This window comes from Chlorella variabilis (genome assembly GCF_000147415.1).
Source record: "Chlorella variabilis unplaced genomic scaffold CHLNCscaffold_1, whole genome shotgun sequence".
Taxonomy (NCBI): Eukaryota; Viridiplantae; Chlorophyta; class Trebouxiophyceae; order Chlorellales; family Chlorellaceae; genus Chlorella; species Chlorella variabilis.
In genome coordinates this window covers 1,084,617-1,110,244 of record NW_005435087.1, presented here as the reverse complement: position 1 = coordinate 1,110,244, position 25,628 = coordinate 1,084,617, and the positions used below count along the sequence as shown (strand labels likewise).

General features: G+C 68.1%; 9 protein-coding genes across 9 annotated transcripts in view; 6 read left to right on the top strand and 3 right to left on the bottom strand.

Annotated features, from left to right (window-relative positions):
- Window positions 1-1,284: 1,284 nt before the first annotated feature.
- CHLNCDRAFT_56501 (hypothetical protein) lies at window positions 1,285-4,176 on the bottom strand (the record flags this gene model as incomplete). Its single annotated transcript, XM_005851707.1, has 4 exons — window positions 1,285-2,911; window positions 3,068-3,494; window positions 3,624-3,685; window positions 4,059-4,176. The coding sequence occupies 4 exons, from the start codon at window positions 4,174-4,176 to the stop codon at window positions 2,268-2,270; spliced, it is 1,251 nt and encodes a 416-aa protein (XP_005851769.1). The 3' UTR covers window positions 1,285-2,267.
- Window positions 4,177-5,131: 955 nt separating this feature from the next.
- CHLNCDRAFT_133169 (hypothetical protein) lies at window positions 5,132-5,708 on the top strand (the record flags this gene model as incomplete). Its single annotated transcript, XM_005852045.1, has 3 exons — window positions 5,132-5,148; window positions 5,379-5,515; window positions 5,608-5,708. 3 exons carry the CDS (start codon window positions 5,132-5,134, stop codon window positions 5,706-5,708), a joined length of 255 nt encoding a protein of 84 aa, XP_005852107.1.
- A 292-nt stretch (window positions 5,709-6,000) lies between these two features.
- CHLNCDRAFT_56500 (hypothetical protein) lies at window positions 6,001-9,232 on the bottom strand (the record flags this gene model as incomplete). The annotated part of the gene is made up of 10 exons (XM_005851706.1): window positions 9,016-9,232; window positions 8,381-8,810; window positions 8,090-8,245; window positions 7,846-7,949; window positions 7,550-7,663; window positions 7,316-7,397; window positions 7,013-7,154; window positions 6,555-6,791; window positions 6,265-6,368; window positions 6,001-6,131 (listed from the first exon to the last, which is right to left on the bottom strand). The coding sequence occupies exons 1-10, from the start codon at window positions 9,148-9,150 to the stop codon at window positions 6,001-6,003; spliced, it is 1,635 nt and encodes a 544-aa protein (XP_005851768.1). The 5' UTR covers window positions 9,151-9,232.
- A 149-nt stretch (window positions 9,233-9,381) lies between these two features.
- On the top strand, window positions 9,382-10,857 carry CHLNCDRAFT_48072 (hypothetical protein). The gene is made up of 5 exons (XM_005852044.1): window positions 9,382-9,431; window positions 9,585-9,659; window positions 9,856-10,033; window positions 10,329-10,486; window positions 10,688-10,857. Exons 1-5 carry the CDS (start codon window positions 9,413-9,415, stop codon window positions 10,714-10,716), a joined length of 459 nt encoding a protein of 152 aa, XP_005852106.1. The 5' UTR covers window positions 9,382-9,412; the 3' UTR covers window positions 10,717-10,857.
- A 160-nt stretch (window positions 10,858-11,017) lies between these two features.
- Window positions 11,018-12,883, top strand: CHLNCDRAFT_18410 (hypothetical protein; the record flags this gene model as incomplete). Its single annotated transcript, XM_005852043.1, has 9 exons — window positions 11,018-11,136; window positions 11,231-11,282; window positions 11,403-11,557; window positions 11,702-11,804; window positions 11,953-12,033; window positions 12,210-12,252; window positions 12,400-12,513; window positions 12,642-12,702; window positions 12,817-12,883. 9 exons carry the CDS (start codon window positions 11,018-11,020, stop codon window positions 12,881-12,883), a joined length of 795 nt encoding a protein of 264 aa, XP_005852105.1.
- Window positions 12,884-13,338: 455 nt separating this feature from the next.
- Window positions 13,339-16,115, bottom strand: CHLNCDRAFT_49465 (hypothetical protein; the record flags this gene model as incomplete). The annotated part of the gene is made up of 12 exons (XM_005851705.1): window positions 13,339-13,480; window positions 13,649-13,746; window positions 13,875-13,978; window positions 14,086-14,605; window positions 14,729-14,764; window positions 14,898-14,987; window positions 15,098-15,159; window positions 15,281-15,324; window positions 15,467-15,568; window positions 15,657-15,757; window positions 15,864-15,921; window positions 16,009-16,115. 12 exons carry the CDS (start codon window positions 16,113-16,115, stop codon window positions 13,339-13,341), a joined length of 1,464 nt encoding a protein of 487 aa, XP_005851767.1.
- Window positions 16,116-16,632: 517 nt separating this feature from the next.
- CHLNCDRAFT_13941 (hypothetical protein) lies at window positions 16,633-17,161 on the top strand (the record flags this gene model as incomplete). Its single annotated transcript, XM_005852042.1, has 3 exons — window positions 16,633-16,739; window positions 16,847-16,908; window positions 17,013-17,161. Coding segments are annotated over 3 exons (318 nt in total), but the record flags the coding sequence as incomplete, so codon positions are not given.
- A 1,310-nt stretch (window positions 17,162-18,471) lies between these two features.
- CHLNCDRAFT_133163 (hypothetical protein) lies at window positions 18,472-19,493 on the top strand (the record flags this gene model as incomplete). Its single annotated transcript, XM_005852041.1, has 2 exons — window positions 18,472-18,509; window positions 18,704-19,493. The coding sequence occupies 2 exons, from the start codon at window positions 18,472-18,474 to the stop codon at window positions 19,491-19,493; spliced, it is 828 nt and encodes a 275-aa protein (XP_005852103.1).
- A 2,746-nt stretch (window positions 19,494-22,239) lies between these two features.
- Window positions 22,240-25,628, top strand: part of CHLNCDRAFT_29209 (hypothetical protein) — a 6,565-nt gene continuing 3,176 nt past the window's right edge. Inside the window, exons 1-8 of the mRNA XM_005852040.1 lie at window positions 22,240-22,375; window positions 22,585-22,843; window positions 23,131-23,277; window positions 23,464-23,523; window positions 23,680-23,758; window positions 23,979-24,014; window positions 24,282-24,310; window positions 24,654-24,950. Coding sequence (XP_005852102.1) covers window positions 22,287-22,375; window positions 22,585-22,843; window positions 23,131-23,277; window positions 23,464-23,523; window positions 23,680-23,758; window positions 23,979-24,014; window positions 24,282-24,310; window positions 24,654-24,950 — 996 coding nt within the window. The 5' untranslated portion in view covers window positions 22,240-22,286. The remainder of the gene's footprint in view (window positions 22,376-22,584; window positions 22,844-23,130; window positions 23,278-23,463; window positions 23,524-23,679; window positions 23,759-23,978; window positions 24,015-24,281; window positions 24,311-24,653; window positions 24,951-25,628) is intronic.

Genomic DNA, 25,628 nt, shown 5'->3' with positions numbered 1-25,628 from the left:
GCAGGTGGAGGAGGTGACGGGGCAGGTGCGTAAGGCACGGGAGGCGCATGCCGTGGCGCGGGTGCAGGCGCGCGTGCGGCGGCAGCCCGGGGCGCCTGGCAGCGGGTACGGTGGCATCGGCGCCGGCGCCACCGCCGCCGGCCGCAGCGTCACCGTGCTGCGAAGCGACCAGCTGCTGCCGCCGGCCGGCAGGGTTGGCGGCGGCGGTGGCGGTGGCGGCGTGGCCGCGGGCGGCGGCGGCGGCGGCGGCGGCGGCGGCGCTGTGGCGCTGGATCTGGATGCGTTGCCCGACAGCGTGCGCAGCATACTGCAGCAGGCGGCAGCGGCAGAGCAGGAGGATGATGAGGAGGGGGAGGGCATGAGCGAGGGCAGCTCCAGCGAAAGCGAGGAGGAGGAGGAGGAGGAGGAGGAGATGCAGGACGAGGCAGCGGAGGCAGAGGCGGCAGGGCAACCGGCGCCTGCAGCAGCGGCGGCAGAGCAGCCTGCGCAGCAGGACGGCGGCGCCCAGAGGGCGGCAGCAGCTGCGCAGCCCGCCAGCCAGCAGGCGGCGGCGGCGCGGCAGCACAAGAGGCGGCGGGCGGTGGCTGCTGGCGGCAGCAGGGAGCAGCAGCGCGATGAGCTGGCGGCCATCGCAGACCTGATTGCGTCGGCCGGTGGCGGCGGCGGTGCAGCAGCGTCAGCCGGTGCAGACCTCAGTGCAGCAGTCAAGAAGAAGAAGAAGAAGAAGCAGGGTACCGGCGGGCAGCGGCAGCCCTGATGCAGGTGTGGCTTTGTTGTCCCGCCCCAACCCTGCTTGCCACCAAGGCGGAGCTGAGGAGTTTAAACCGAAAGTTGCAAGCAACTCATCCATCCTCAACTGAGAAAGCAGGGATGGCTGAGGAGGGGCATGGCGGGTGTCATGCAAGGCACGGCAGCAAGCAGGCGGGGTCCAGCGGCCAACGAGTCGCAGAGGGCCGCTTTCTTCCCCTCAAGCTCTCTGAACCTTGGGGTCTCCCTGGAGGGAGGCCAACCACCCGCACACCCTCTTGCACGGCCCTGTCAGGCGCAGCCACGGGGTCTTGTGGGCGGGGCATTACATTCCACTGGCACTCGACTCGGACAATCACGGTATCTCAAGAATGACTGGAAAGAATGGATGGAAGGACAGACGGGAACAGGAAGGAGGGTCAAGAGAAGGAGGAGGGTCATTGCCCCGCCAGCTATGTCAACTGAGCGCTGGTGGGGCAACGGGGGGTATTCGTATCAAGGAGCTAGGAGCAGGGTGGGCGTGGGGTGAGGGCGAGACGGGCAGGGGCAATGCATTGGTGGCAATCGGATCGGCAAACAGGCAAAAAGGCAGGGGTCGCATCAGCAGGCACAAGGTGGTGATAGGTGGGACAGCATCGCAGGCAGGTACCGCAGGACGAAGTATCAAGCATCGCATGGCATGGCATCGGGCTCGCCGTTTGGCAGGCGGGGACAGAAGCACGGGGCAAGGTTCGTTCTTGGGCAATCGCATCGCATCACGCAGCAGGGAAGGCAGGCAACAGGGGTGCGGGTGGCGGGCGGGGGCAGCGGGCAGACGTGCCAGAGAGGCACGGCGGCCTGCCAGTTTGGTGCAGAGGGGAGCGTTGGAGCATGGGGTGGGGATCTGAGAGGGGGGTGGCGAAAACAGAGGGCCGCAGCTAAGATACAGGAGGGTGGGGCCACACCCTTGCATTGCACGAGACATGCATGCATGCAGCTGCCGCGACGGCAGCCGGGGGCTGCCGCTGCGGCGAGCTGCTTCTGGTGTAAAAGGGGGGGAGAGGGGCGAGCAAAAGCGTTGCAGCCTTGCATGAATCAAATTGGGTTGAGAAAAAGGCAAACTGAGAGGGAAGAGGGTGGAACGACGCGGGGTGGGGCGAAAGAGCCAGGAGCCGCTCTTCTTTGCCAAGAAGGGGAGAGAGAGAGAAAGAGAGAGTGTGTGTGCAGCGGAACAGCATAGTCAAACATCTGAAGGAGTCTACAGGGGTAAGGTAAAAAGAAAGGAATGCACGAGACGGGTGTAGGAAAAGGCATGTACGCGTGCGCGTGGTGCCGCCACCAGCGCATCAACCGAGGGGAGGGCCCCCAGCTGGGCTGCGTCAACCAGCAGCCCAGCAGCGGGCGTCGTCGTCATCTCAATCGCGCTAATCGAATCGAGGCAGGGAGAAAGGGGTGGGGGCGTCCTGGGGGTCTGGGATGCGCCTGGGCAGGCGAGGGCCGCAGCCGCAGCAGGGCAGCCAGGCCGCGCGGCGCCGGCAGAGCTAGAAGGCACTGACCAAGGGCGCCTGCGGCGAGTGCGCGGGAGGCGGCGCGGGCAGCTGCTGCTGCTGCTGCTGCTGCTGCTGCTGCGCCGCCGTCGCCGGCGGCTCCACGCTGCCGCCGCGCGCCTCCTCGTCGCTCTGCGCCTCGGCCTCCGCCAGGGACGCCAGCGTGTCGAGCGCGGCGGTGGCCGACTGCACGCGCCTCACAGATGCCTCCGGGTGCTGCTGCTGGTGGTGCTGGTGGTGCTGGTGGTGCTGGTGGTGGGAGAGGATGGACTGCGAGGTGCCGCTGGGCTGCAGCTGGGCGGCCGCGGCGGCGCTGCCGCTGCCGCTGCTGGCGCGGTCCGCCGCCAGCTGCTCGTTCAGCTCCAGCAGGCGCAGCAGCTGCTGGGAGCGGCCGCTGGGGGCGTACTGGGAGGAGGAAGGCGTGCGGGAGGAGAGGGCGGCGCGCGCGTCGGAGCCGGGCGGCGGCGGCAGCAGGCTGGGCGCCGCGGGCGAGGGCGGCCGGCTGGCGGGCAGCTCGCTGCCGCTGCTGTCGGCGCTGTAGCTGGCGGTGGTAGCCGCGGGGGCGGGCGGCACGACCGAGGCGGCCATGGCGTTGATGCGGCCGGGCATGACGGGGAGGATGGGCAACTCGGTGCCGCCTGCGGTCGGGCAGGCGGTGGCAGCAGCAGCAGCAGCAGGTTGTGTGAGGAGGGAGGGAAGCCGGTGCGAAACGCGGATGTGGCGCGTGGTGGCGGGAGGGCCCGGTGCTGCCGCGACTCGGCGGCAGCGCGAGGGCCGCAGGCGATGGCACTCACTTGCGGTGGTGATGGAGGGGAGCGGTGGCAGGACGCCAATGGGCACCCCCATGGCGATCCCTCCCCTCACCGCGCCGGGCGCCGACAGCGGCCCCGCCGCCATTGGCAGCCGCGCCTGCTGCTGCAGCAGCTGGAAGGGCTGCACCGCGGCGGCCGCGCCCGCGGCCCCGGGCCCCAGCGCCGACCCAAACAGGCCCGGCACGCCGGGCGCGGGCGGCGGCAGCGCCATGCCATGCTGCAGCGCGGCCAGCGGCGGCTGCGCGGGCCCGGCGGCCGCCGCCGTCATCGCTGCCTCCTCCACTGCCGAGAAGCGGGAGCGCCGCTTCTGCGTGCCGCTGACGCGCAGGAAGTGCTTCTGCGCGTGGCTGGCCACCTGCGTGGGTGTGCGGCTGGGCACGTAGTAGCGCGATATTTGCTTCCACTGGCCCTGCAGGTTCGGAGGGGGGGGCCGGGAGCGCAGTGGGTGGCAGGCTCAGGCGGGAGGGCGGCTGCTGAAGCGCCAGAAAGCGCCGAGGGCAGACACACGGCTGGGGCGCCGCTAGCCTCCTGGGCTCACCCTGCCATACATCTTCAGCCCGTTGAGGAAGGCCTTGTGCTCTTCATCGGACCACGGAGCTCCTGCGGGCGTCAGAGGGGCGGGGGCACCAGCCGGTGAGAAGGGCGCTGCGTACCGGCACCGGGGCGGGCGTTGTGGCGGGAGGGCGGGCACGCCCTCGGCCGGCCGCTGCACAGCCTCGGCCGGGGGGCCCTGCGGCCCGGCGGCGCTGCTGAGGGTCCTGCCCGGGGCGCGAGAGGCCCGTGCCCTAGGGTGATTATTGTGCAAGTGCCTCAAGCTGCGTCATCTGCCCTCCTGTGCGGCGGCCCTCCCGGGCTGCCACACACCCTCCCCCAGCACTGCCAGGCAACAGTCCTGGCCGGGCTGGAGCCCCTGCGCGTGGGGGTATTTGGCTGCAGACCGCGGCGGCGCTGGCGGTGGCGCTTCGTTCCTCACCCTTTTTCGCCGGCTGCACGTGATGCTTGGGTCTGGAACCCGCGCCCTGCTGTTTATAGAGGTCTAGGGAGAGTGCTGGTGGGAGTGCAAAACCAGCTCCCGCTGGATTGAGCGTCATGTGGCAGGCTGACGGCAGAAAGACATGGGGGGCTTGCAAGCCCTGAAAGGGCGGGGCGAAAAGACGAAGCTGCCGGGCCGGCTGCCAGTGTTTCTGGCCCTCGTGGCAGCTTTGGCGATGGGCGGGCGATGAGGACTGCTGTCGCGTCCAAATTTCGCCAATCAGCTGGCGATGGCACATTGAGGATTGGCGAAATGCGGGGGAGCCACCCTTGCGCCTGGCACAGCGCAGCGGCCACATGCGGCGCCGCTGTTGCTTTGTCGGCACTTGCCTCCCTTTTGGGGGACTGGGGGCGAAGCCCCCAGCAAGCTGGCGCTTGTTTAACACTATGGAATGAAGTTCCTGAGGAAAATTGGCCATTTCTCCTCAAAATATTGGCGATGTCAGTCATGGGGGCTGGCGACGCGCTGGCGATGTCGCCCCGCCGCCTGCCCTCATTTAGCCAGCTCTGGCTGGCGATGGCCTTCGGCCAATCGCCAGCCAGAGCCGTTTTTTGGCCCGATTTCGCCAGCATTTGGCGATTTCGCCAGCTTTCAGAAACACTGCCGGCTGGCTTTTGGGCGCCTATGTGGAAGGCGCAAGCGCGAGTCTCCCACATCAGTCTGTCCCTGATTCACTCATCGCCGCCGCCCTCAGGTGTGCATCGCCTCAGGGGGAAGAGGGGCCGTGTTGAGCGCAGCAGAGACGCACGCCTGCCAGGCAGCGAGTGCCTGTCGTCAGTAGACGCCAAGCAAAATGCTGGATGACTGCACTCACATCTGGGAGCAACATCATGCAGCGAATTGTGGCAGCCAGCAGCGCCAAGAGCGGGGTGGCGGCAGAGGCGGCGGCGGTGGCAGCAGGTCTGCAAGTTGATGGGACTTGCAGGAAGCGCACCCACAAACGTGCCCCGGCTGTCTCAATAGTTAGCCATAAATAAGACTGTAAATACATATTGAAACCAACCAGGAACAGAATGAAGCCAATGCGGGAGTGAGCTGGGAGCGCTGCGTCTCCTTACGCATTCTTCCCCTTTTCGACTCCATTCATCTCTGATCAATCTCAGCTTGCATCACTTTAGGCAGGGCTGAGGGGGTAGCGTGTTGCAGAATGGCTCGCCTTGTTGCGTTGTCTAGTAGCACTCCGCGCCCCACCAGGCTGTGCACAACTGCGCGCATTTATTCTGGGAGCAATACCAGGGGGCGAATTGTGGCGGCCAGCAGCGGCAAGAGCGGCGGCGGCAACGGCAGCGGCGTCGGCAGCACCATCGACACCCAGCTACTAGAGGCTGCGGTGAAGGAGCCTGTAGCTTTTTTGGGGGGGGTGTTTGCCGGGTTCCTAGCGCTCGACATGCAGAAGGGTGAGCCGTCGCTGCATACTCACATGCAAACCCCGCCGCGCAATTGCTGCCGCATCCACCCGCCCCCCCCACCACCTTCCCTGCTCCCGCAGAGCCACTCAAGTCGTGGTTGCAGGAGACGGCAGCCGAGGCGGGGCTCAGGTACCAGGCCACAGTGGAGAGGCTGGAGCAGGAGCGCAGGGCACGTGTCTAGCAGCCGGTCAGACCCCACCAGCGCTTTGGACAGCTGGGTTCGCTGCGGTTTCTTTTTGATGTTGAAGTGAAGCTTTTTGATGTTGAAGTCAAAGTCAACAACATCAGTTGATATGTTGTTGACTTTGACTTACTTTTTTATGTGCTGTTTGCTCGATTGCTCTCCCCCTCTTTTTCAATCCTGTTGCACATCCGCCTTGATGCAAGTTTACACCGCAGTCCCCAATGAATCAACCAAGTCAGGAAGCATGCACAAGCATAAACACAGCTAGGCGTTACCAACAGCACACGCATCAGCTGGTGGCTGCCGCCGTGCCATTCTCGGCAGGCTGCTGGGCAGCGCCTGCCGCGGGAGCCGCCACCGCCGCCGCAGCAGCAGCCGCCGCCTCGGCAGCCTTGCGCTTCTTCTCCGCCACTTGCTCATCTGCAGCAGCAGGCAGGGTACGCAGTGATGGGGAGGGCCTGCCTTAACTGTGCCCCAAGCTGTGCGCCTTGAGCAGCCGCCTCCTGCGCCCTTGCCGAGATGTTGAGCGAAACATCGGGGCGACGGCCCGCACCTGTGAGCGGCAGCCAGTAGATGCAGGGCTTGCTGGTGGTCTTCTTGAACAGCTCATCCAGGGTCAGCACGCGGTCCTCCTGCCGCGGGGGGGCGCCACGACCGCTGCAGCAGCAGCAGACCAACACAGGCAGCTGGGTCAGGCGGTGCGCAGTGCGGGTGCCAAAGAGGAGCAGGGCGTGCTGGGCTGAAAGGCGGGCGGGCTGGCCAGCGTGCGAGCCAGCCACACCGGTACCGGCTGCCAGGCGCCCAGCGCACCCCCATCATCCAGCAGCGCACGCCTCTCCTCACCTAAGCCGCCGCTCGAGGTCGCGCGAGCCACGGCGCTCGCCAGGCCGGCCGATGCCCGGCGGCAGATCCTGGTCGGTGCGGGGCGCGCCCGCCGGCGCCGGCGCGCCCGCCGCCGCCGCGCCGGCCGCCGCGTCGCTGCTGCGGCCGCTGATCCGGCGGCTCAGCATTTCGCGCAGGTCGCGCACACCCTCCAGCGGCGGCGAGGGGCTGCGGCGGTTGCGGTTCCACTCCCGCTGGCTGCAGGCAGGCAGGCAGGCAAGCGACAGGCAGGCAGGCGGGCGCCGGCAGCAGGCAGGTCAGCCCCCGCTGGGATACCTGGCATCACCGGGCTGTGTTGCGGCCAGGCGGCCCCGGCCAGCAGGCAGCAATGCAGGGCACGCAATGCCCGACAAAGCAGCGCGAGCAGCCGCGCGGGGAGGCACCGCTGCTGCCACCCCGGCCGCGCCTCTCGTCCCCACCTCTTGTCCACAGCCGCCTGCTCCGGCTTTGGGTCAGCTGCCACGGCCGGCACCGCCTCCTGCACCGCAGCCTGCTCCTCCTCCCCATCCTCCTCTGTGCGCTTGAGGCGGAAGTCGGGATTGCCGGCCCCCGTGCCAATCGCTGCAGGACGGGAGCGGGCACATCGCAACGGGCACACGGTCGTGAGCAGCAGCCGGGCACCAGCACCAACCATGGAAGCAGCCAGACCAATGGAAGCAGGCAGATACGCAGCGGCGGCACCGCGAACGCGGGCCGACGGTTCCCCTGCCCCCGTGCCGCACCCGTCTCCGCCTCGGTCAGCGGCACAAAGCGGGGCGCCAGGCGCTTGGGGTTGGTGGCCGGCCACTGCAGGTGATAGGTGGCCTGCAGGGACGGCGCGGGGACGCAGGGCGGCGCAGGAAACGAGCATGTCGGAAGGCGGGTGGAAGCTGCCGCAAACCGGCGCTGGTCACACCCCGTATCAGCAGCGCAGGCCTTGCTGCAAGGCACCCGCAAAGCGCCCCAGCCGGCCCCACCTTTCGCGTCTCCTCCGCCTGCGCCTTGCTCTCAAACACGGCGTAGCAGTGGGTCTTGATGCTGGGCATCCACAGCGCCAGCACCTGCCCCGTCTCGCTCAGCAGCTCGCGCACCTGCACCGCCAGCCAGCCACCCGGCACAGGCGTCGACCCGGGACAAGGCATAGGCAGGAGCAGCAGCTGCGATGCGCCTCCCTTCCAGCCACCGCCTGGTCGGGCTTGCTCGTGGGCAGCGACAAGGCACGTAACACTGGCCCCAGGCATAACCCAAGGCATAGCCCCCCAAGGGCGCCCACCTGCCGCTCGGTGAAGGGGCGCACAAAGCCGTCGATGCGAAGCGCGCGGGTGGCCGGCTCGCCCGCCACTGGCACCTCCTCAGGCGCCAGCGCCTCGCCCTTCTCTGCAGGGCACCGCCAGCCATGGCCGCCTCAGCGCGGCGCCAGTGGAGCACGAGGAGAGGCGAGGGAGGGCAGCTCGAGGGTGGCCTGCATGCTCCAGGGCTCCCCCACCTGCCCCCCAGTCGATGCCAGCGCAGCCCACCTGCGGTGCCGAGCGAGAAGCCGCTGCCACTGCGCGGCACCTTGCTGGGGCGCTCCGCCGAGCCGCCCGCCGCCGCCACCGCCGCCGCCGCCCGCTCCCTGCCGCCGCCCCGCCTGGCTGCGCCGGCCTCCTCCTCCCGCTTGCGCTTGCCGCTCTCTGCAGGCAGCACAGGCACGGCAGCTTTGGTCGCAGCAGGCTGGCGCAGGCAGAGCAGAGCGCTACACAGCAGGCCACACGCCGTCACTGCCGCCCAGCCCCTCGGCTGCCCTTCCAGTCCCCTCTCTTGCCCACCTTCTGGCTCCTCCTGCTGCTGCTGCTCGGCTGGGGCAGGCGCGCCGTCCCCATCGCTCTCCTCTCCATAGTCCAGATCCACATCAGCAGCCACCACTGACGCCGGGGCAGCCACCTCGGGCGCAGCAGCAGCAGGCTCGGGCTCCGCTGCAGGTGCTGGAGCCTCCTCCTCCATCGCTGCTGCCGGCTGTTCAGCCTCCGCTGCCGCTGGCTCTGGCTCCGGCTCCGGCTCTGCCTGGGGCTCCGGGTCAGCAGCCTGCTCCGCATCCATGGCAGCAGGCTCCTCGTCTGCTGCTGCTGCTGGCACTGGGTCCTCCTCCTCCTCTGCGACTGCAGCAGCTGGCTCCTCCTCAGCCTCAGCCTCCTCTACTGCCGCCGCCGCCGGAGACTCCTCAGCCTCCTCGGCAACCGGCTCCTCAGAGGGGCTCTTCTGCAGCAGTGCATGCCACCAGACGCACACATGTCAGCCAGGGATGCAGCCAATCTCGCACAGCAGCCAGGCCTGCAACTCGCGAGCTGCCCTTCAGCCGACACGCGCTGCCGTGGCGGCAGCAGTGGGCGCCGGTCCTGCCCTGCGCTAGGCGCAGCCTGCCTTGAGCATTGGACAGCCATGGCCCCACTGGCCTCACACTCACCTCATTCTCCTTGAGAAACGACTCCAGGCGCTCGATCAGGTCGGCCTTCTTGCCCGACACCGCCAGTCCGCGCTTCTTGCACTCGTCCTTGAGCTCCACGACCTTGAGCTCGTGAACCCAGTCGGTGGATGGCATGTTTCCCGCCGCGATCAGTGCTCCAGAAATCACCAAGCCCACTGCCGCCTCCCCGGCGTGCCAAGCGCGAGTGTGATGGCTTTCAGGGTTGTGCAGGAGAGCGACGCGGCTGTAAACGGCCCGCACAGCGACAGGCCTCGCCTTCCAGGGTCCCGCTGCGCTGGCAGTCCATGCGGCGAGGACAAGGCCCCCCGCCCCGCCCCGCTCGGCCTCTTTCGCTTGAGGAAGGCACATTGTTGTGCTGAGAGCGAGACAAGCAACCATGGTGTTCGTGAGGACGGGTGCGGCGCGGGCGGCAGCATGTCATGCACTGGAGTTGGGCAGGCGCCCAGCGGCGCGCATGGTGGCTTCCGGGGATTAGCATGCAGCAGCTGGCGGGCGTGATGCCGCCATGCCGTGCTTGCACTCACCACCCCTCCCGCCCCTACCTGCAGACCGCACTCATGTGCTGGAGCTGGGCTCCACGGCCACTGTGGCCGATGTGAAGGCGGCCATCGAGGCCCGCCAGGGTGAGCCCGCCTCCTTGCCGGCGCCGCCACTGCCGCTGTGGCCGCCGCCGCTCGTCGCATCGCCCGCAGGCCATCCTCTGGCTGCTGTAGCTGCTACACCGGCAGAGGTGTTGCAGGCTCGTCGGCGCTCCGAAGCCTGCTTCCTGGCTCGTATCTCACCATCGCCCCGCCCGCACCACGCCCGCCACCCCCGCAGGCATCCCCGCTGCCGAGCAGCGCGTGATGTTCGCCGGCCGCCAGCTGGAGGAGGAGGCCAGCCTGGGCGCCTGCGGCGTGACCGACGACTCCCAGATGTACGTGCTGATGCGCCTGCTGGGTGGCGCCAAGAAGCGCAAGAAGAAGACGTACACCAAGCCCAAGAAGCAGAAGCACAAGTGCGCGCGCGGCTGCTGCGGCTGGGCGGTGGAAGGGGGAGGCTGTGGAATGGGGGGAGGCTGTTGAATCTACTGCACGCGGCCTCTGTCTGGCCTGGCAGGCTGAGGAGGCAGAGTTGGGACTGCGACCGCCCAGCGCATTACACCTCCGCTGCTGCCGCATTGAAGTTGGCTGTCGCCGCCTGCCTGCGGGCCGCAGGCGCGCCGCATCCGGCCCCTGCCCCACCCCCATTCTGACCCCCCCCCGCGCGCCCCCGCCCCCACCCCTGCCCCTGCCTCCCCCGCACCCCTGCAGGCACAAGAAGGTGAAGCTGAGGGTGCTCAAGTTCTACAAGGTGGACGACAGCGGCAAGGTGCAGCGCCTGCGCAAGGTGTGCCCCCAGTGCGGCCCCGGCATCTTCATGGCCACACACTTCAACCGCGTCTACTGCGGCAAGTGCCACCTGACCTACGGTGAGCACCCCCACCGCTGCGCCGGCTGGGTGGGCAAGCAAGCAGGGTGGCGGGCAAGCAGGGCCTGGCCTGACGTGCTTGGGCCCGGCCTGTGCCGTGCATGAGTCGCTGAATCCCCTCGGCAGGCGCCGCCAAGGCGGAGCACGCCGCGGTTGTGGCCAGGGCGCCGCTCACCTGCCGGTCCGCCGCCTGCCCATGCAGTCTACGACAAGGAGGGCCAGACCGCGTGAGCAGATGGCTGCCCCAAGGCTGGGCCGGCCTGACGTGTCGTTGATGCGGCCACAGGCAGCAGCGGGTGTGCCCCCACGGCGGCGGTGCGCAGCAGCAGGTTCCGCTTTGTTGCCGCCAATGCTGTAAAGGCCCCGGCTCCACTCCCAGTAGTCACAGAGAAAGATCAGGGGGGAAGGTGTTTCAATGCGCACCAGCTCGCGCCAGCTCGCCGCCGCTACCAGCCTATGTCAAATGCGCCTGATGCACACACCGCACCTCGGCCTCATGGCACTTGCGCCCGGCGTGGACTTTAGAGCTCCGATGGCGTTGCAGGCTTTGGCGGAAGCTGTGTGGGCCATCCCCACCAGCCAGCTCGCCTGGGGCATGATCGCAGCTGCTGTGGTGACGTTCTTCATGCTGCTGTTCGGCCCGGTAGCGCCGTATGGCAGGCAAGCGCCCTCTCAAAGACCCCGCCAGGCTGCGCCACCCGCCGCCGCCGCTCGGCACGTTGAGCTCGCCCCGCGCTGCCTGCAGGTACTCGAGGGCAGGCTGGGGCTTCCTCATCAGCCCCAAGCTGGCGTGGGTCGTAAGTCGCTGAGTCTGTCAGTGTCTGGCTGCCTGTCGGGCATCCCATCGCCAGACCGGCGCGGCGCAGCCCCGCACCCCACCCTCCCGCCTGCTGCCGGCTCCCCTGGCCCCACCCCAGACACAGGAGATGTGGAGCTTCCTGGTGCCGGCCGCCTGGCTGGCCTTCTACGCCACCCCCGAGCAGTGGGAGCGTGTGGGCGAGCCCGCCAACGGGTTGCTCATGGCCATGTTCCTCCTGCACTACTTCCACCGCGACTTCATCTTCCCGCTGCGGTGGGTGTGCTGGGGGGCGGCATGGGGGTGTGGCGGGCCGCGGCACGGCTTGCGGGGCGTGGCACAGAGCTTGCACGAGGCAGCCAGGACGGGCTTGCCCCGCAGCGCCCCACACCTGCGCCACCTCGCCGCTCCCTGCCCCAGGCTGCGTGGCAGCAAGCCCACGCCGTTTGTGGTCTGGCTCATGGCCTCCGTGTTCTGCGTGTACAACGGCTACATGCAGGCGAGGCGGGCGGGGCGCCGGGGCGTGCCTGCGGCAGCCTGCTGTAGCGCGCACACACTCCCTCCTGCCATGCGCTTACGCACTGGGGTGCCATCCGTGAGCTGTACTGAGCAGCGCCTGCCTGCTTGGCTGGCCTCCCCGCCCGCCGCAGACCCGGTTCATCCTGACCGAGGCCCCCACCAAGGCGCCCATCACCGACCGCACCCTGACGGGCGCCGTCATCTGGCTCATGGGCTGGCTCATCAACCTGGAGGTGCGGGCGCAGGCCAGGGCAGGCCTGGGCCCGCACCTGTCGCTGTCGCTGCCAGCAGCAGGCACCCTGGGGCCGTACCTGCCGCTGCCGCTGCTCGCTGGTACTGGCCCTAACCATGATACCTCTCACCGACATGTGTTGCTCTGCTCTGTTCTGTGTTGGTTGCACCCCGGCAGGCGGACAACATCCTGATCAACCTGCGCAAGCCGGGGGAGACGGGTGGGCCGCGCCTGCCGCCGCCGCCGCTCCAGGCACCCTGCGCAGGGGGGGTCCCGTGCCGGCTCGATGTGCCAGCCCGGCGCAGCCCTCTGACCTTCCCCTGCCTCGCTTCACGGGGCGCGCTGCTGGGCCTGCCTGAGCGCGCAGGGTACAAGATCCCCCGCGGCGGCATGTTTGAGCGCGTGTCGGCGGCCAACTACTTTGGAGAGATTGTGGAGTGGTGCGGCTTCGCCCTCGCAGCCTACCCCAGCCTGCCCGCAGGTGCGCGGCAGCCCGGCCCCATGCGGGTGCAGGTGCAGCTGGGGGGGGGCATGGCGGAAGAGGGCTGGCACGGCACGACGCCTTGGCTGCTCATTGGCTGCTGCCGGCCACGCTGTGCCCCCATGCAGCCGCCTTTGCGCTCTTCAGCTTTGCCAACCTGGCGCCACGCGGCTGGCGGCACCACCTCTGGTGAGCACCCTCCGCATGCCGCCAGCCTGGCGCAGCCTGCCTGGCGTTCCCTTGGGCAGCTGGCCGTGGCAGCTGGCTTGATCTCCACCTGCTGCCGCCTATTGTATAACACAGGTACAAGGCCAAGTTTGGGGCGCGATATCCGCCGGAGAGGAACGCCATCATTCCATACATCTGGTGATGCTGCTGGCTGCCAACGCTGGTGGCCAGGCTGCACGTCCCGGTGCAGGAGAGCAGCCTGCCTGGCTGCACTCACATCCATCCACCGCCGTTCTGCTTTGCTTCCTTTCATGATCTCAAGTGTTGAATGTATTTGTAAAGAAAAGCCAAGAGCACAAGCAGCGGTGAAAGGGCGAACGGCATGGCAGTTGGTGCATGGCATGGAGCCTGCTTCAATGCCGGCCGCAGTGCCTGTGCCCAACGCCCGACACGCAGGCAGGGATGAACAGTGGACGCACGCTATACAAGGCACCAAAGCAATGAGGGTAGCCGCTAGGGGATGAACATGGGGCGGTACAGCAGGACGCGAAGTACATGGTACAGCAGGTTGAACTGCATTCTTGAGGGACAGCAGGTTTGAAGTGCATGTTTTCGTGAACCGAGGAGGCCCAGCAGGCACTAGGCCGCAGGTGCAGCTCAGCTGGAGCTTGCATCGAGCGCAGCCAGCAGCCGGATGCCGTCCAGGCAGACGGGCTGCTTGGCGCTGCCCGTGTTGTGGAGCTCCAGGGTGGTGAGGTCGTACCAGCCGTTGCCGCCGCAGCCGTTGAACTCGGAGTAGCTGCATGGCAGCGGCAGCTGGGATACTCATCCTACTCAGTACTGCGGTCGGGGCAGCAGCAGTAGGAGCACAATGCCGGCCGGCTGGGCCATGCCCAGGCAGCAGCCCCGCCACCTCCCCGAGCAGCGCATCTGGGCCGGGCCGGCCGGCGCCGCTGTGCCGCCCCACCTGCCGCCAAAGTCCCCCAGGTGGACGGCAAACCTGGACCAGGGCCCACTGCTGCTGAGAACCTTGAGGGAGGGCAGGGACAGGGGCGAGCAGCGCTTCTGCAGGGCGGCCAGGCACGGGGGAAGGGAAGTCAGCAGGCACGGCAGGCAGACCTGCGGCAGGATCGGCGCCGCCACAGCGCCTGCGCGCATGCAGGCCCGCCCTGGCGAGGAGGGCATGCGCTCACCGAGCCGCCGCCCAGGTTGACAGAGAGGGCGGGCCTGCCGCCGTCGGTCTTCACCCACCACTCCAGCGTATCTACGCCCTGGAAGGCGCCCTTGGCGTGCTTCACTGCACCGGCATCCAGCCCAGCCGCGTTCGATCAAAAGAGTGGGTGGAGCTCGCATCTCGACATGCAGGCTGCTGGAAAACAGGCAGGGCATGCGCTGCCAGCCCACCTGCCAGCGCGCCGCCGCCCCAAACCTCCGCACACACCGCGTTGCCGCCAGACACGCCGAAGCGGCCCGCCGCCCAGTCCACGCTGGCGCTGTAGCTGGCATCCTGCCACCCGTTCTGCAGCTGCTCCTGGAAGATCAGCATGCCGCCGCCGGAGCCGCGTGAGGAGGCGGAAGCGGCGGCAGAGGAGGAGGAGGAGGTTTTGGTGCCGCTGCCGTCGTTTGCGTCGGGCTGGCCGTCAAAGCCGTGCACTGCCAAGGTCTCTGCCTGAGTGCTAGATGAGGAGCTGGATGATGATGATGAGGAGGAGGAGCCGCTCCTGCTGGAGCTGGAGCTGGAAGAAGATGAGGAGGCGCTGCCGGATGCGGTGGCGGAGGAGGAGGCGCTGCTCTTGGAAGAGGCGCTCGCAGAGGCGGATGTGCCGGAGGAGGAGGAGGAGGCCTTGGCGCTGCTGCTGCTGCCTGTGGGGTCGCCGAACGACCAGCCCTGCACCATGTGCTGCGTCTGCTGCCCGTTCCAGATCTGCGGGTGTGCGCGCGGGGTGGGGGGGACACAGTAGCGCCGTGACTGCGATCCGGCCCTCGGGGCGCCAAATGCAAGGCGCCCGGCTGGCAGGCGGGAGGCGGGAGGCGGGGGGCTGCTCACCTTTGGGGTCTTCAGGTCGCCTGTGTCCATGAAGTTCTGCAGCAGCGGTACAGGTGCGGCGGTACAGGTGCTGGGCAAGGGGCTGCCAGCGAGCACCCGTCCCATGTGGCCCGCAGCTGCAGCGGCGGCTGGGCCCGGCGGGCGCCCACCCCCTGCCCTGCCCACTCACCGGCTGGCCGGACCAGTACTGGCCTGGCGTGGGGTTGGACACCTTGGGGGCCGGGTTGTCGGGCACGAAGTTGCAGGGCACAGGGCGGTACTGCAAAGTACCGAGGGAGCAGGAGGGCAACATGCATGCCGGTGGGCACATGCGCAGGCCAGCGCACGCCCAGCCAGCTGGACGCTCTTCCCCTTCCCGGCCCCCCACACCTTGATACCAATCATCCCCCACTTCTTGTCTGCCAGCTTCTCAAAGGCCCAGACCGAGATATCTGCAGCGGCGGCGGCGGCCAGCGGCAGCAGCGCAGCTTGGGTAACGGCGGCAGCAAGGCGCAAGTGCCGCCGGCCGGCTTGGTGCATCGAGGGGAGGCGAGCAGCCACTGCCCCACCCACCCATGTGGTCCATGTCCCCGCAGCACCACCGCTTGTTGCTGTACCTGCTCGCAGGTGAGGGCAGGGCAGGGGCGGCAGCACTGAATCGACATACCAGCGTGGGAAGGCAGGCAGGCCCATGCAGCCTGCCTGGCCACTGCCCTGCAGCGGCGGGACTGTGCCACAGAGTCTCCCTTCCTGCCTCACCAGTTGGCTGGGTAGTTGCAGGGGCAGGAGTCCACCACTCGAACCAGGAGGGAGGCGCTTGGGTCGAAGCACACCTTGGTGCGGTCAAACTTCTTGCCGTAGCTGCACAGCAGGGGGTCACGCTGTGTGGGTGGGGCTCCGTGACATGAGCTGCTGGCAGGAGCGGCAGGACGTGGGCTCAGCGGCTCACCCGTCTTTGACCACTGCCGGGTTGCAGGCTACCTCATAGCAGCGCCCGCAGCTGCCAGAATAATTTGGGAACTGGTCCGACAGCGCCACCACGTCCCAGCCCTGCAGTTGCGGTAGGCGGGCGAGCTCAACCGGCTGCTCAAGTGTCTGACAGCCACCCGTCGTTGTGCCTTGCGCGGGTTCGCCCAGCCTTTTTTCTTATGCTCACCGCGGGCTGGTCCTCGCTGATGTAGCCAAAGCCGCAGTTGCCCTTGTGGATGGGCCAGCTGCAGTGGGGTTGCAAGCGTGTGTGGGCAGCAGGCGGCGGCGGGTGGCGGCGGCGGAGCTGGCGGCCATGCAGGGCTCTTCCTTACGCATCGTTCCCGTAAAAGCTGCCCCTCCCGATGCGCCAGTCGTCAGCGCCTGCCAGGGACGCCCCCGCGGAGGCCAGCAGCCCGATGAGGAGCTTGGCGGGAGCCATGAGGGCCTGCGCAGCTCCTAATGCTGCCTGGGATCCAGTGGATACGGGGTTTTGGCGCACGCCGCAGTAAAATTGCGGTAAGGGCGCACGCTGCAACTCAAAAAGCCGGCCGCCGCTCGATCACGCGCAAGGGATCGGGCTGCTTGCAGGCCGCCGAACTCGCAAACGATCGATTATGGAGCTGCAGGAGCCGCTGGATGGGCCTCGGCGCATGCACGAGGTGTGTTGTGCTGGCCACCTGTCGGCGATGACCGCAACAATCAGCGGCGCATGCAAGTGGCGGCAATGGGCCTGTGCAGGGCCTCTCGGGCTCTTCTCATGCTCTGAAGACCCTGTGAGCAGCAGCAGATGATTTTATGATGACTGCAAGCAGATGGGCTCTGCCTCACCGTCCCGCTACCGCTGACTGGCCGCTGACAGGGTCGCTGCCGGTTGCACTCCCACCCTTGGACCCCTGTCCCTCTCCTTTCGGGCCACTAGCACTGCTACTGCCACCATGTCCGAGGCCAACAAGGGGCTGCACGTCTACCTGTGCCTGTCTCCAAATGCCCACAAGATATCCATTGCCCTGAACGAGCTGGGGCTGCCCCACACCGTGCACAAGGCAAGCTGCCTGTGCGATACGTGGCCGCTGGACGCATGCCAGCAGGAGGAGGCGGTGCCCGCTGACCTCCCACCGGCTGTCCTCCTCCCTCATACTGCTGCTGCGGCGTGCAGGTGGACCTGGCCAGGGGCGAGCAGCGGGCAGAGGCCTTTCTCAAGCTCAACCCCGCAGGCCGCGTCCCTGTGCTGGGTGGGTGCATCTCCGCCAGCCCCGCCAGCAGAGCGTTGCGTCTGAGCATGCGCCGTGACGCTCTCACTAGCCGCCACTGCACCCACCATCGGATGCTCCTGCAGTGGATCATGATGCCAGGCCCGAGGGCTTTGTGCTGACCGAGTCGGGGGCGATCCTGTACTACCTGGCCGCCCACAAGGACCAGGGCAACCGCCTGCTGCCGGCAGACCCAGCCGGCCGGGCCGAGGCACTGAGCTGGGTGTTCTTCCAGACGGCAAGTCGTGCCTCGCTGCCTCCCGCCTTTTGGGGACGCACACGCGTGCGCGGTATGAGGCGGGTGCCGTCCCTGCTGCAGGGCCACCTGGCCGGCCCCACCTTCACCGTGGTGACCGCCGCGCTGCTGGGCATGCAGCACAGCGGGGAGGCCATGGAGGCGGCGGCGCAGGGGGTGCACGCCGCCTTCCAGCTGCTGGATGCCAGGCTGGAGCGTACAGGTGGCCGGGCATGCAGCCCTGCTGCTGCTTACAGGCTGGCCGACGTCGCTGGCTGGCGGCTGTGCGGCGGCTGCACGTAAGGTGCTAACGGCGGCGCCTGCCCTGGCGTGTGCAGGGAGCTACCTGGCGGCGGGGCGCTGGACCATCGCTGATGTGGCAGTGGTCAGCTCGGTCATCTTCTGCAAGGAGCTGCTGGGTGGGTGTGAGCGGCTGTCCTGCCTCCTTTGTCGCAGAGCCAGGTTGCTGTGGCTGTCTGTCTGTCTGTTACTGTTATGCCCATTAGGAGCAACTGGCATCAGAGGCAGGTGACAGGCGGCGATCCCTGCCGTCGCTGCGCGCTGCAGCCATCGACCTGCAGGCCAAGTACCCGCACTTGGGCGCCTGGCTGGAGAGGGCACTGGCCAGGCCTGCCGTCAGGTGGGAACAGCAGAGCCGTGGGAGGCTGGTGGGCCAGCCTGGGCATGGCATCAACATGGCTTGCTTGTGCCGCCTGCTCCGCAGGGCGGGGCTCAACGTGCCGGAGGCCAACCCCTGCCTGGCGGGAGGCGCACTTGACAGCCAGATCATTGAGACAGCCAGGGGCAGGCTGGCCAAGCTGGGACTTCACCTGGGCAGCAGCTGAGGCGGCGTGGGGCAGGCCTCATTGCTTCACCACATGAACATACATATGTGGCATGCAGCACTCTCTCGCGCGGGACGCGCTGCCGCCGCTGTTGGCGCCCTCTCCTGCTTGGGAGCCTGCGCCCAGATCCACCTGTTTCACCACCGCTGGGGCTCAGGGTGACCCTGAAACACACACCTCAGTGAGCGCAAGCAGCCCAGCACATGGGATCCCACCGTGTTGCCTGTTGCCAGGAGGGACGTGCACTGAGGTGCCCTTCACGGCTTCTGAGGGATCACACGCTCTTTACTTCCCCCAATATCACCGTGATTTCTCAGTGCCTTGTACAGAGAGCTAGTTAGCGACTCCAGAAGGTGGGTGGCGGGAACATGTTGACATCATGCCGCGTTGCTTGGTTTGTGCTTTTGCCAAGCCCGCACTGGCGGGAATGACCTGGAAAAGTGGTGCAAGTTGCGGATCAGCGCAATGGGGCTGCACCGCAAGAGTGATGGGATGGGGGACTTGTTGCAAAACGTATTGGTGTGTCGGAGTGCTGCTCCAGCAGTCAATTTACGGCTACACGAGCAGTAGGCAGCTTACAACAGCTACAGGCAGCATTTGGTTGCCCCCCCCCCCCCCCCCCCCCCCCCACCCCCCACCGCTTCTCAAGCAAACCTTTGCGCTCCCCGCCGGTGCCGCTGCTGCTCTCGCCCTGCAGGCAGTGCCCAAGCATGGACCCGTTCACGCTGCTGGGAGTGGGGTTCGAGGCAGCGACCTTGACCCTCAAGGCTGTGCAGGTGTTGCAGAAATCGAAGAGCAAAAGCGGGCGCCAGCAGGTGGCGGAGGTGGCGCAGGCGGTGCGCAACCCGGCGTGCCTGCTGGCGGCAGTCAGGCGCGGCGATGCGGAGCTGGTGGAGATGCTGCTCGAGATGGGGGCAGACCGCAACATCGACGCCGGCCACAAGCTGCGCTTCAGGAACGAAGATGTGGTGGGTGTGACGCCGCTGATGGTGGCGGCGGGCATGGACAACGTCTCGATGGTGCACGTGCTGCTGCACCACGGCGCAGACATTGACGCAGCGGCCCGCAAGCGGAGCGGCACCCGCTGCACCGCGCTGGTCTTTGCCGCCATCTGCGGCAAGTACCGCGCGGCGCGGCTGCTGCTGCAAGAGGGCGATACCGCCGGGGGCGGCCTCGACGACCTGGGAGTGACGCTGCTGATGGCGGTAGTGGGCAATGGCGACGAGCAGATGGCGGAGCTGCTGGCGGAGTACGGCGCGGATGTGGATGAGGAGGGCACGTATGGCTGGACGGCCCTGCATTACGCCGCGTTTGAAGGCAGGGGCGCGATTGCCGTCAAGCTGCTGAGGGTGGGGGCGGATGCTGGCGTGGAGACGTCTCGGCGTCGCAACAGGCGCGGCACTGTGGTGTGGCCAGGCCGCACTGCCTTTGATGTTGCCTGGGGCCGGGGCAACACCCGCCTTGCGGCCATGATCAGGTCCTGCTAGCTGCGCAGCGGAGCACTGCTTGCCCTTCCAGCTGACGCACGGGAGATGCGGCGCCACTTTCATGTCCGTCCCCTGTCTTTGTATCCATCACGCACTGTGCGGTTGCCCTTTTTGATCCCCCCCAACTACAACAAATGGTTTCTTGTACTTCCACTTGCTCGCCTTTGCTCTCAGTGAGAGTATGGAGCACATACACATGCACTACCTCCTACCTGCGCCACGCCCCATATTGAGGATAGATACACTGTAAGGGGCCATACAGCTTGGCAGACATCACCACACGCCAATGTTATGTGGACTGGTGTGCACGCAGGCAAGCACCTCGAACGTGCGCCCCCGTCGCCTGTGCCGCCGCCTCGCTGGCGCCGTCCCGCCGTGCCATTTCCTGCTGAACAGCCGAGGCCCCCCAATTCGCCTTTGGCATCCTGTCGCGCTCTCATTTCATTCACAGGCTCGCCCCCAGGTCACCACCTTGTTACACCACCGCGACACGGCCCCAGCAAAGCTTCTGGCATTTGCACTGGTCTCACACCGGCGCCATGGCAAAGGCGGCCGAGCCGCAGACCAAGCTGGTCAAGCCGCGCACCAAGGCTGGCAAGCGGGCGCTGGAGAAGCGTGCTCCCAAGCTGGTGCGCAGGCGGGATTGCAGTCCGGGACTTGGGGGCAGCGATCGACAAGCATGCGGCCGCCGCCAGGCAACATGCATGCTGCCGCCGCCGCCTGCCGCCCGCCGCCCACCCCCACGCTGCCACCCTGCATGCCCCCGGCAGGTGGAGGAGCCCAGGCGCGCGCTGCTGGTGCACGGCAACAAGACCAGCCAGGTCATCAAGGATGTGATGACCGACCTGCAGAAGCTCAAGGGGGTGCGTGCCACGCTGCCGCCGCCTCCCTGTGCCCTGTTTGCCGCCGCTCATGGTTGAGCGGTGTGCTGTTCTGGAACTCGCTGGCCGTCTTGCGCGCCTCCCATGGCTCTTAAATTGCCGACATGGCTGCCACTGCTCGCCCGTCATCTCCTGGCCGCCGCCGCCGCCTCCTGATGCCCTGCTCCCCCACCCCGCTCCCTGTTCTGAGGGCAGGCCGACACCGTCAAGTTCTCCCGCAGCAACGCCGACATGCGGCCGTTTGAGGCGGGCGGCGAGGTGCCCCTGGAGCTGCACTCCTTGCGCCACGACTGCTCGCTGTTTGCGCTGGGCAGCCACCAGAAGAAGCGGCCGCACAACCTGGTGCTGGGGCGCCTCCACGACTTCCGCCTGTACGACATGGTGGAGTTTGGCGTGCGCGGCCACCGCACGGTGCAGTCGTTCGGCGGCGGCGCCGCGCTGGCGCAGCTGGGCAACAAGCCCTGCTTCGTGTTTGTGGGGGACGTGTTTGAGGCGGACCCGGGCATGCGCCAGGTCAAGAGCCTGCTGCTGGACTACTTCCGCGGCCGGCAGGTGGGGGCGGGGTGGTATAGTGTATAGGGGAGGCAAAAGGCGCTGCGCGGGCTGCACCCCTCCGCCCGCTGGCTGCGTTGCCAGAGGCTGGCGCAGCTGGGGAGCCGTTCCACCCGAGCACACGCCGCCCGCCATGCCTGGCAAGCTGCTCGCTGTGCCTGGTGCCGCAGGTGGAGAGCATCAACCTGAAAGGCCTGGACCGCGTCATCTTTGTGACGCAGCACCCAGACAGCAAGCTGGTGCTGTTCCGGCAGTACAGCGTTCGGTACAAGAAGAGCGGTGCGCAGGCAGCTGCGCCTAGCGCTGCTGCTGGCTGTTGGGGGTGCATCGCGTGGCTGCGCTGCTGCTGTCGGCCACATGCGGCGCCAAGCTCAGCAACCTACGGCCTCCTGCCGGGCACGCCACCTTACTGTGCGAGGTGCATGCTGAGTGCTGGCCGTTGTAACGGGTGCCTCCTGCTGGCTGGCTGGCTGGCTGCTGCTGCTGCTGCAGGCACGCGGGTGCCGCGCATGGAGCTCAGCGAGATGGGCCCCAGCCTGGACCTGGAGGTGCGGCGGCGGCGAGAGCCTCCTGTGGAGCTGGAGAAGGAGGCTACGCGGCAGCCCAAGCTGGACAAGAAGAAGGTGGGGATGAAAGGGGGTGGGAGTGGTGGTGGCAGAGGATGAGGCGGGAGCGGAGAGAGGAATGGGTGGGATGCAGATCTGTGTGCCCCGCTGGTTCAGCACCCACAAGCTTCAGAAGGAACGGGATGGCAGTCCGTCCTTTGTGGGTGCCAACCGCCTGCTGCCTGCCTGCCTGCCCCACCGCCTGTCTGCAGGAGAAGAATGTGGGCAGCGACATGCTGGAGGGAAAGGTGGGGCACATCTACATGCCCAAGCAGGATGTGGCGGGCATGGCGCTGGCAAAGCCAAAGGGCGTCAAGCGCGAGCGGCGGCAGGCTGCGGCAGATGCGGCGGTGGCGAAAAAGCAGCGCACGGCAGCAGCGGCGGCGGGGGCGGCGAGAGACGACAGCGACTGACGGGGCCTGCGCTCAGAGGTGCTGCGGGCCAACGAACCGCCAAAAACACCAGCAAGCGACGGAGGGCGGCGGTGCGCGGCGGTGGATTGTGCGCTGCCAATGCCCTTGCCGACTTGCACCCATGCGTTTGTGAACCCTGAGCCTTGCCAATTTGCCCCTCAGGGTACGCGAAGGATAAGAACGTCTACAGCTCGGCGCAGCAGGGAAGCCACTTTAGGTACCACCGTGGGAGAGTTCACACGATTCATCGAGAACGTCTGTCGTTTCAATCACCATCCAGAGCGTGCATATCAACCGCCGCCAGCGCAACTAGGTTCGCAAGACGCGGCACCCCGATCCGACATGGTGCAGAAGCAGCAGAGCTTCATCACGGAGGTGGCTCCGGCCATCCCCGCGGTGGGGGAGACCCCCGCCAGGGGGCCCGAGTACAGGTGACGATCAGCAAACCTCTCGCTCAGCCAGAGCGCCAGGCAGCCTGCAGCAGCCGCGGCCTGCGCCGGGGAGCACGTTCCGAGGCGCTGGGAATTGGCGGCGCCCGCCGCTGCGGCCGCATTGCCCACCGGCGTGCACCAGCCCCCACCCGTCCGCCGCCGCCGCTGGCGCCGCGCCCAACTCGCCCGCGCGCCGACCCCGCCCGCAGGGCCACCATCGCCAAGGACGGCCCGCCGGCCATCCCCTACAACTCCCTGTACGAGATGTTCATGGCCTCTGTGGACAAGTTCCCGGAGAACAAGTGCCTGGGCCACCGCGAGGGCGCCGGCTACGCGTGGCGCACCTACAAGCAGACGGCTGAGGAGGCCGCCGCCATCGGCTCCGCGCTGGTCAAGGTCGGCCTCGCGCCCCACGGCCGCGTGGGCGTGTACGGCGCCAACAGCCCAGAGTGGATGATCGCCATGCAGGTGCGGCGCGGGCCGGCAGAGGCGGGGTGGTGGACAGGGGCGGAGCAAGGCAGGCGGAAGCGAGCGGGCGGGTCTGCGTAGCAGCCAGGGGCTGGCAGGCAACTCGAGCTCAGCTGGGGTGTGGACCGTGTGGGCATGGAGCGGGTGCCTGGGCTGCTGGGTGGGACTGCTGGGTGCTGGGTGCTGGACTGCACATCCTCCACCCATGTGCTGCCACCCTAGTGTTGTTTGCCCACGCGTGCCTCCCGCGCCGCCCCGCCGCCGCCGCCCCGCCGTCGCCGCCGCAGGCGTGCAACCGCCAGAACCTGTACTGCGTGCCGCTGTACGACTCGCTGGGCGAGCACGCCGTGGAGTACATCATCAAGCACTCCGAGTCCACAGCCGTCTTCTGCCAGACCGAGAAGCTGGGCACGCTGGCCAAGAGCCTGCCGCATGTGCGCCCCCTGGGCTGCCCGCCTGCCCGCCTGCCTGGACCCGCAGGCCGCGGCGGGAGGCCGGGGTGGATGCCGCGGCGCCGGTTGCAGCCTGCCCGCTGCTCGAACCCGCGCTCCCGGCTGCTGGACGCTGCCGCTGCTCTCTGGCATGAGCGCGTGTATGCTATCTCTCATGTGGGGCTGCAGGTGGACGGCCTGATAAAGACGGTGGTGTACTGGGGCAAGGGCGACGCGGCGGCGGCAGAGGTGCGCGCCTGCCGCGCCCGTCGCCCGCCTGGAACGCCTGCACCTATTCAGGCGCCGCTGCTTCGCCACCGCGGCAACCTTGTGCAGCCCCAACCCGGCACGCCCACCGCCGCTGTATCCCTGCGCCTGCCGCCGCGTGCCTGTCGTCCCCTGCAGGAGGTGAAGGGCGCGGGTGCCGCCATCTACTCCTACCAAGAGTTTCTGGAGCTGGGGCGCAGCAACCCGGCAGATGCATGTGAGGCGGCTGCCGGGCGGGCGATGCGGCGGGGCAGGCAGCGCCTCGAGAGGGACGGCTGTGCCAGCTGGGGGCCGGGCTCAAGGGATGCCACCGTGGGGAGCGGCTGCCTGCCCCCTACACACGGCCCCTGGGTGCTGAGGCCCGGGTGCGGAGCTTGCGCATCTCTGCCCACGCCCGACACCTGCCTGCCCCTGCCCCTGCCCTGCCTTGCCTGCAGCGCCGCCTAAGCCCGAGGACCTGTGCACCATCATGTGTGAGTGCCGGCCGCTGCGCAGCTGGCAGCTGGCAGCTGCGGGCGGCTGCGGAGCGCTGCGGGGTCGCCGCCTGGCGTCGCCCTTCCGGGCTGGATGGGCGGGCAGCATGCATGCCCCACGCCGGCCAGCCTTGTGTTGGCCTGGCTTGCAGCGGGCGTGCGGCATGCGGCAGCGGGGGTGGCAGTCGGCGCGGTGCCTGGCCAGGCCTGCCTCCGCTGGGTAGCTCACGCCTGTGCTCCCTGTGCCCCTCCTGCTGGCATGTGCAGACACCTCTGGCACCACCGGCGACCCCAAGGTGGGCCCTGGGCTGCACCACAGCGCAGCACAGCACAGCGCAGCACAGCAGGCAGCAGCCAGCCAGCCAAGCCCAGCACACAACGCAGCGGCCGCCCCCGCCATGCATCCCCTGCCACCCCCATCCAACACCACCGCCATATCCCCATCCCCTGCCATGCCATGCACGGCCCACTTGCATGCTGGCCCATGGCGCCTGCGCCTGCCCCGCCGCCGCCCACTCCATGCCCACTCGCCGCCGCCGCCGCCCGGCCCACCCGTGCCCACCGTGCCCTGCCCCCGCCGCCCTGCCCTGCCCGGCGCGCCTGCCTGCCTGCCTGCCTTGGCCACCGCCGCCGCCGCAGGGCGTGATGCTGAGCCACACCAATGTCATGGCCGCCATCATCACCCTGCAAGTCTTTGTGGCCTCGTGTGGCCTGGGCATGGGCCCCTCGGACGCCTTCCTCTCCTTCCTCCCCATGGCCCACATTTTCGACAGGCCAGTCCACCGCCGCCGCCCACCGCCCACCCGCCGCCGCCGCCGCCGCCGCCGCCTGCCTGCCCGCCTGCCTGCCTGCCCACGGGGCCGCCTGCAGGGTGTGCTGATCTCTCACCGCCAGGTGGCCACCACTATTGGCTCCAAGCGGGCCTTCCTGGATGCGGTGGCGCCGCCTGGCAGCGGCGCAGGGCTGGGGCCAGACGACTGCTACCTCTCCTTCCTGCCACTGGCACACATCTATGACCGGTAGCCGCCCCCGCCTGGGCCCTGGCCGCAGCTTGCCTCCCCCTGCACCTCTCTTTCCACCCTCGTTGTTCCTCCCTCTGTTTTTTCCTTCCCTTCGGGTTGCTCCCCCTCGCCTCCCCTCTGGCTGCTCTCCCCGCCACCCGCCATGCCACGCCCCTGTGGCGCTCGCCCCCGCCTCCTCCCCACACCGCCGCTCCCCTCCGCCAGTCCCTGCCGCTCCCCTCCGCCACGCCCTGCCGCCCCCCATCCGCCACTCGCCAGCCGGCAGCCGGCAGCCAGGGGTGTAGCGCTCTCGCTGTGCGGCGCCCCTCCCACACTCCCATGCATGCCGGCCCGGGCCTCCCGCCGCCGCTGCCCAGGGCGTGGAGCTGTCCCACGGGGCGGTGATTGCCACCGTGGGCTCCCTCGCTTTCTTCCTGGACGCGCACCGCGCGCACCTGGACCACCGCGACAGCCTCATTGGCTACCTCCCCCTGGCGCACATCTTTGACAGGCACCGTTTTCCGCACCGTGTCCCCGCCCCCAAACCCTTTTCGCGTGCATCCCTCCCCTTGCCTCCTGCCTGCCCTCCCCCGCCTCGAACGGGAGGGGGTGC

What these genes read in the sequence shown, in the direction of transcription:
- CHLNCDRAFT_48072 (XM_005852044.1), top strand. An exon ending in GGCCATCGAGGCCCGCCAGG is followed by an intron (nt 9,660 to 9,855) that starts GTGAGCCCGCCT and finishes CCACCCCCGCAG; the next exon opens with GCATCCCCGCTGCCGAGCAG. An exon ending in CAAGTGCCACCTGACCTACG is followed by an intron (nt 10,487 to 10,687) that starts GTGAGCACCCCC and finishes CTGCCCATGCAG; the next exon opens with TCTACGACAAGGAGGGCCAG.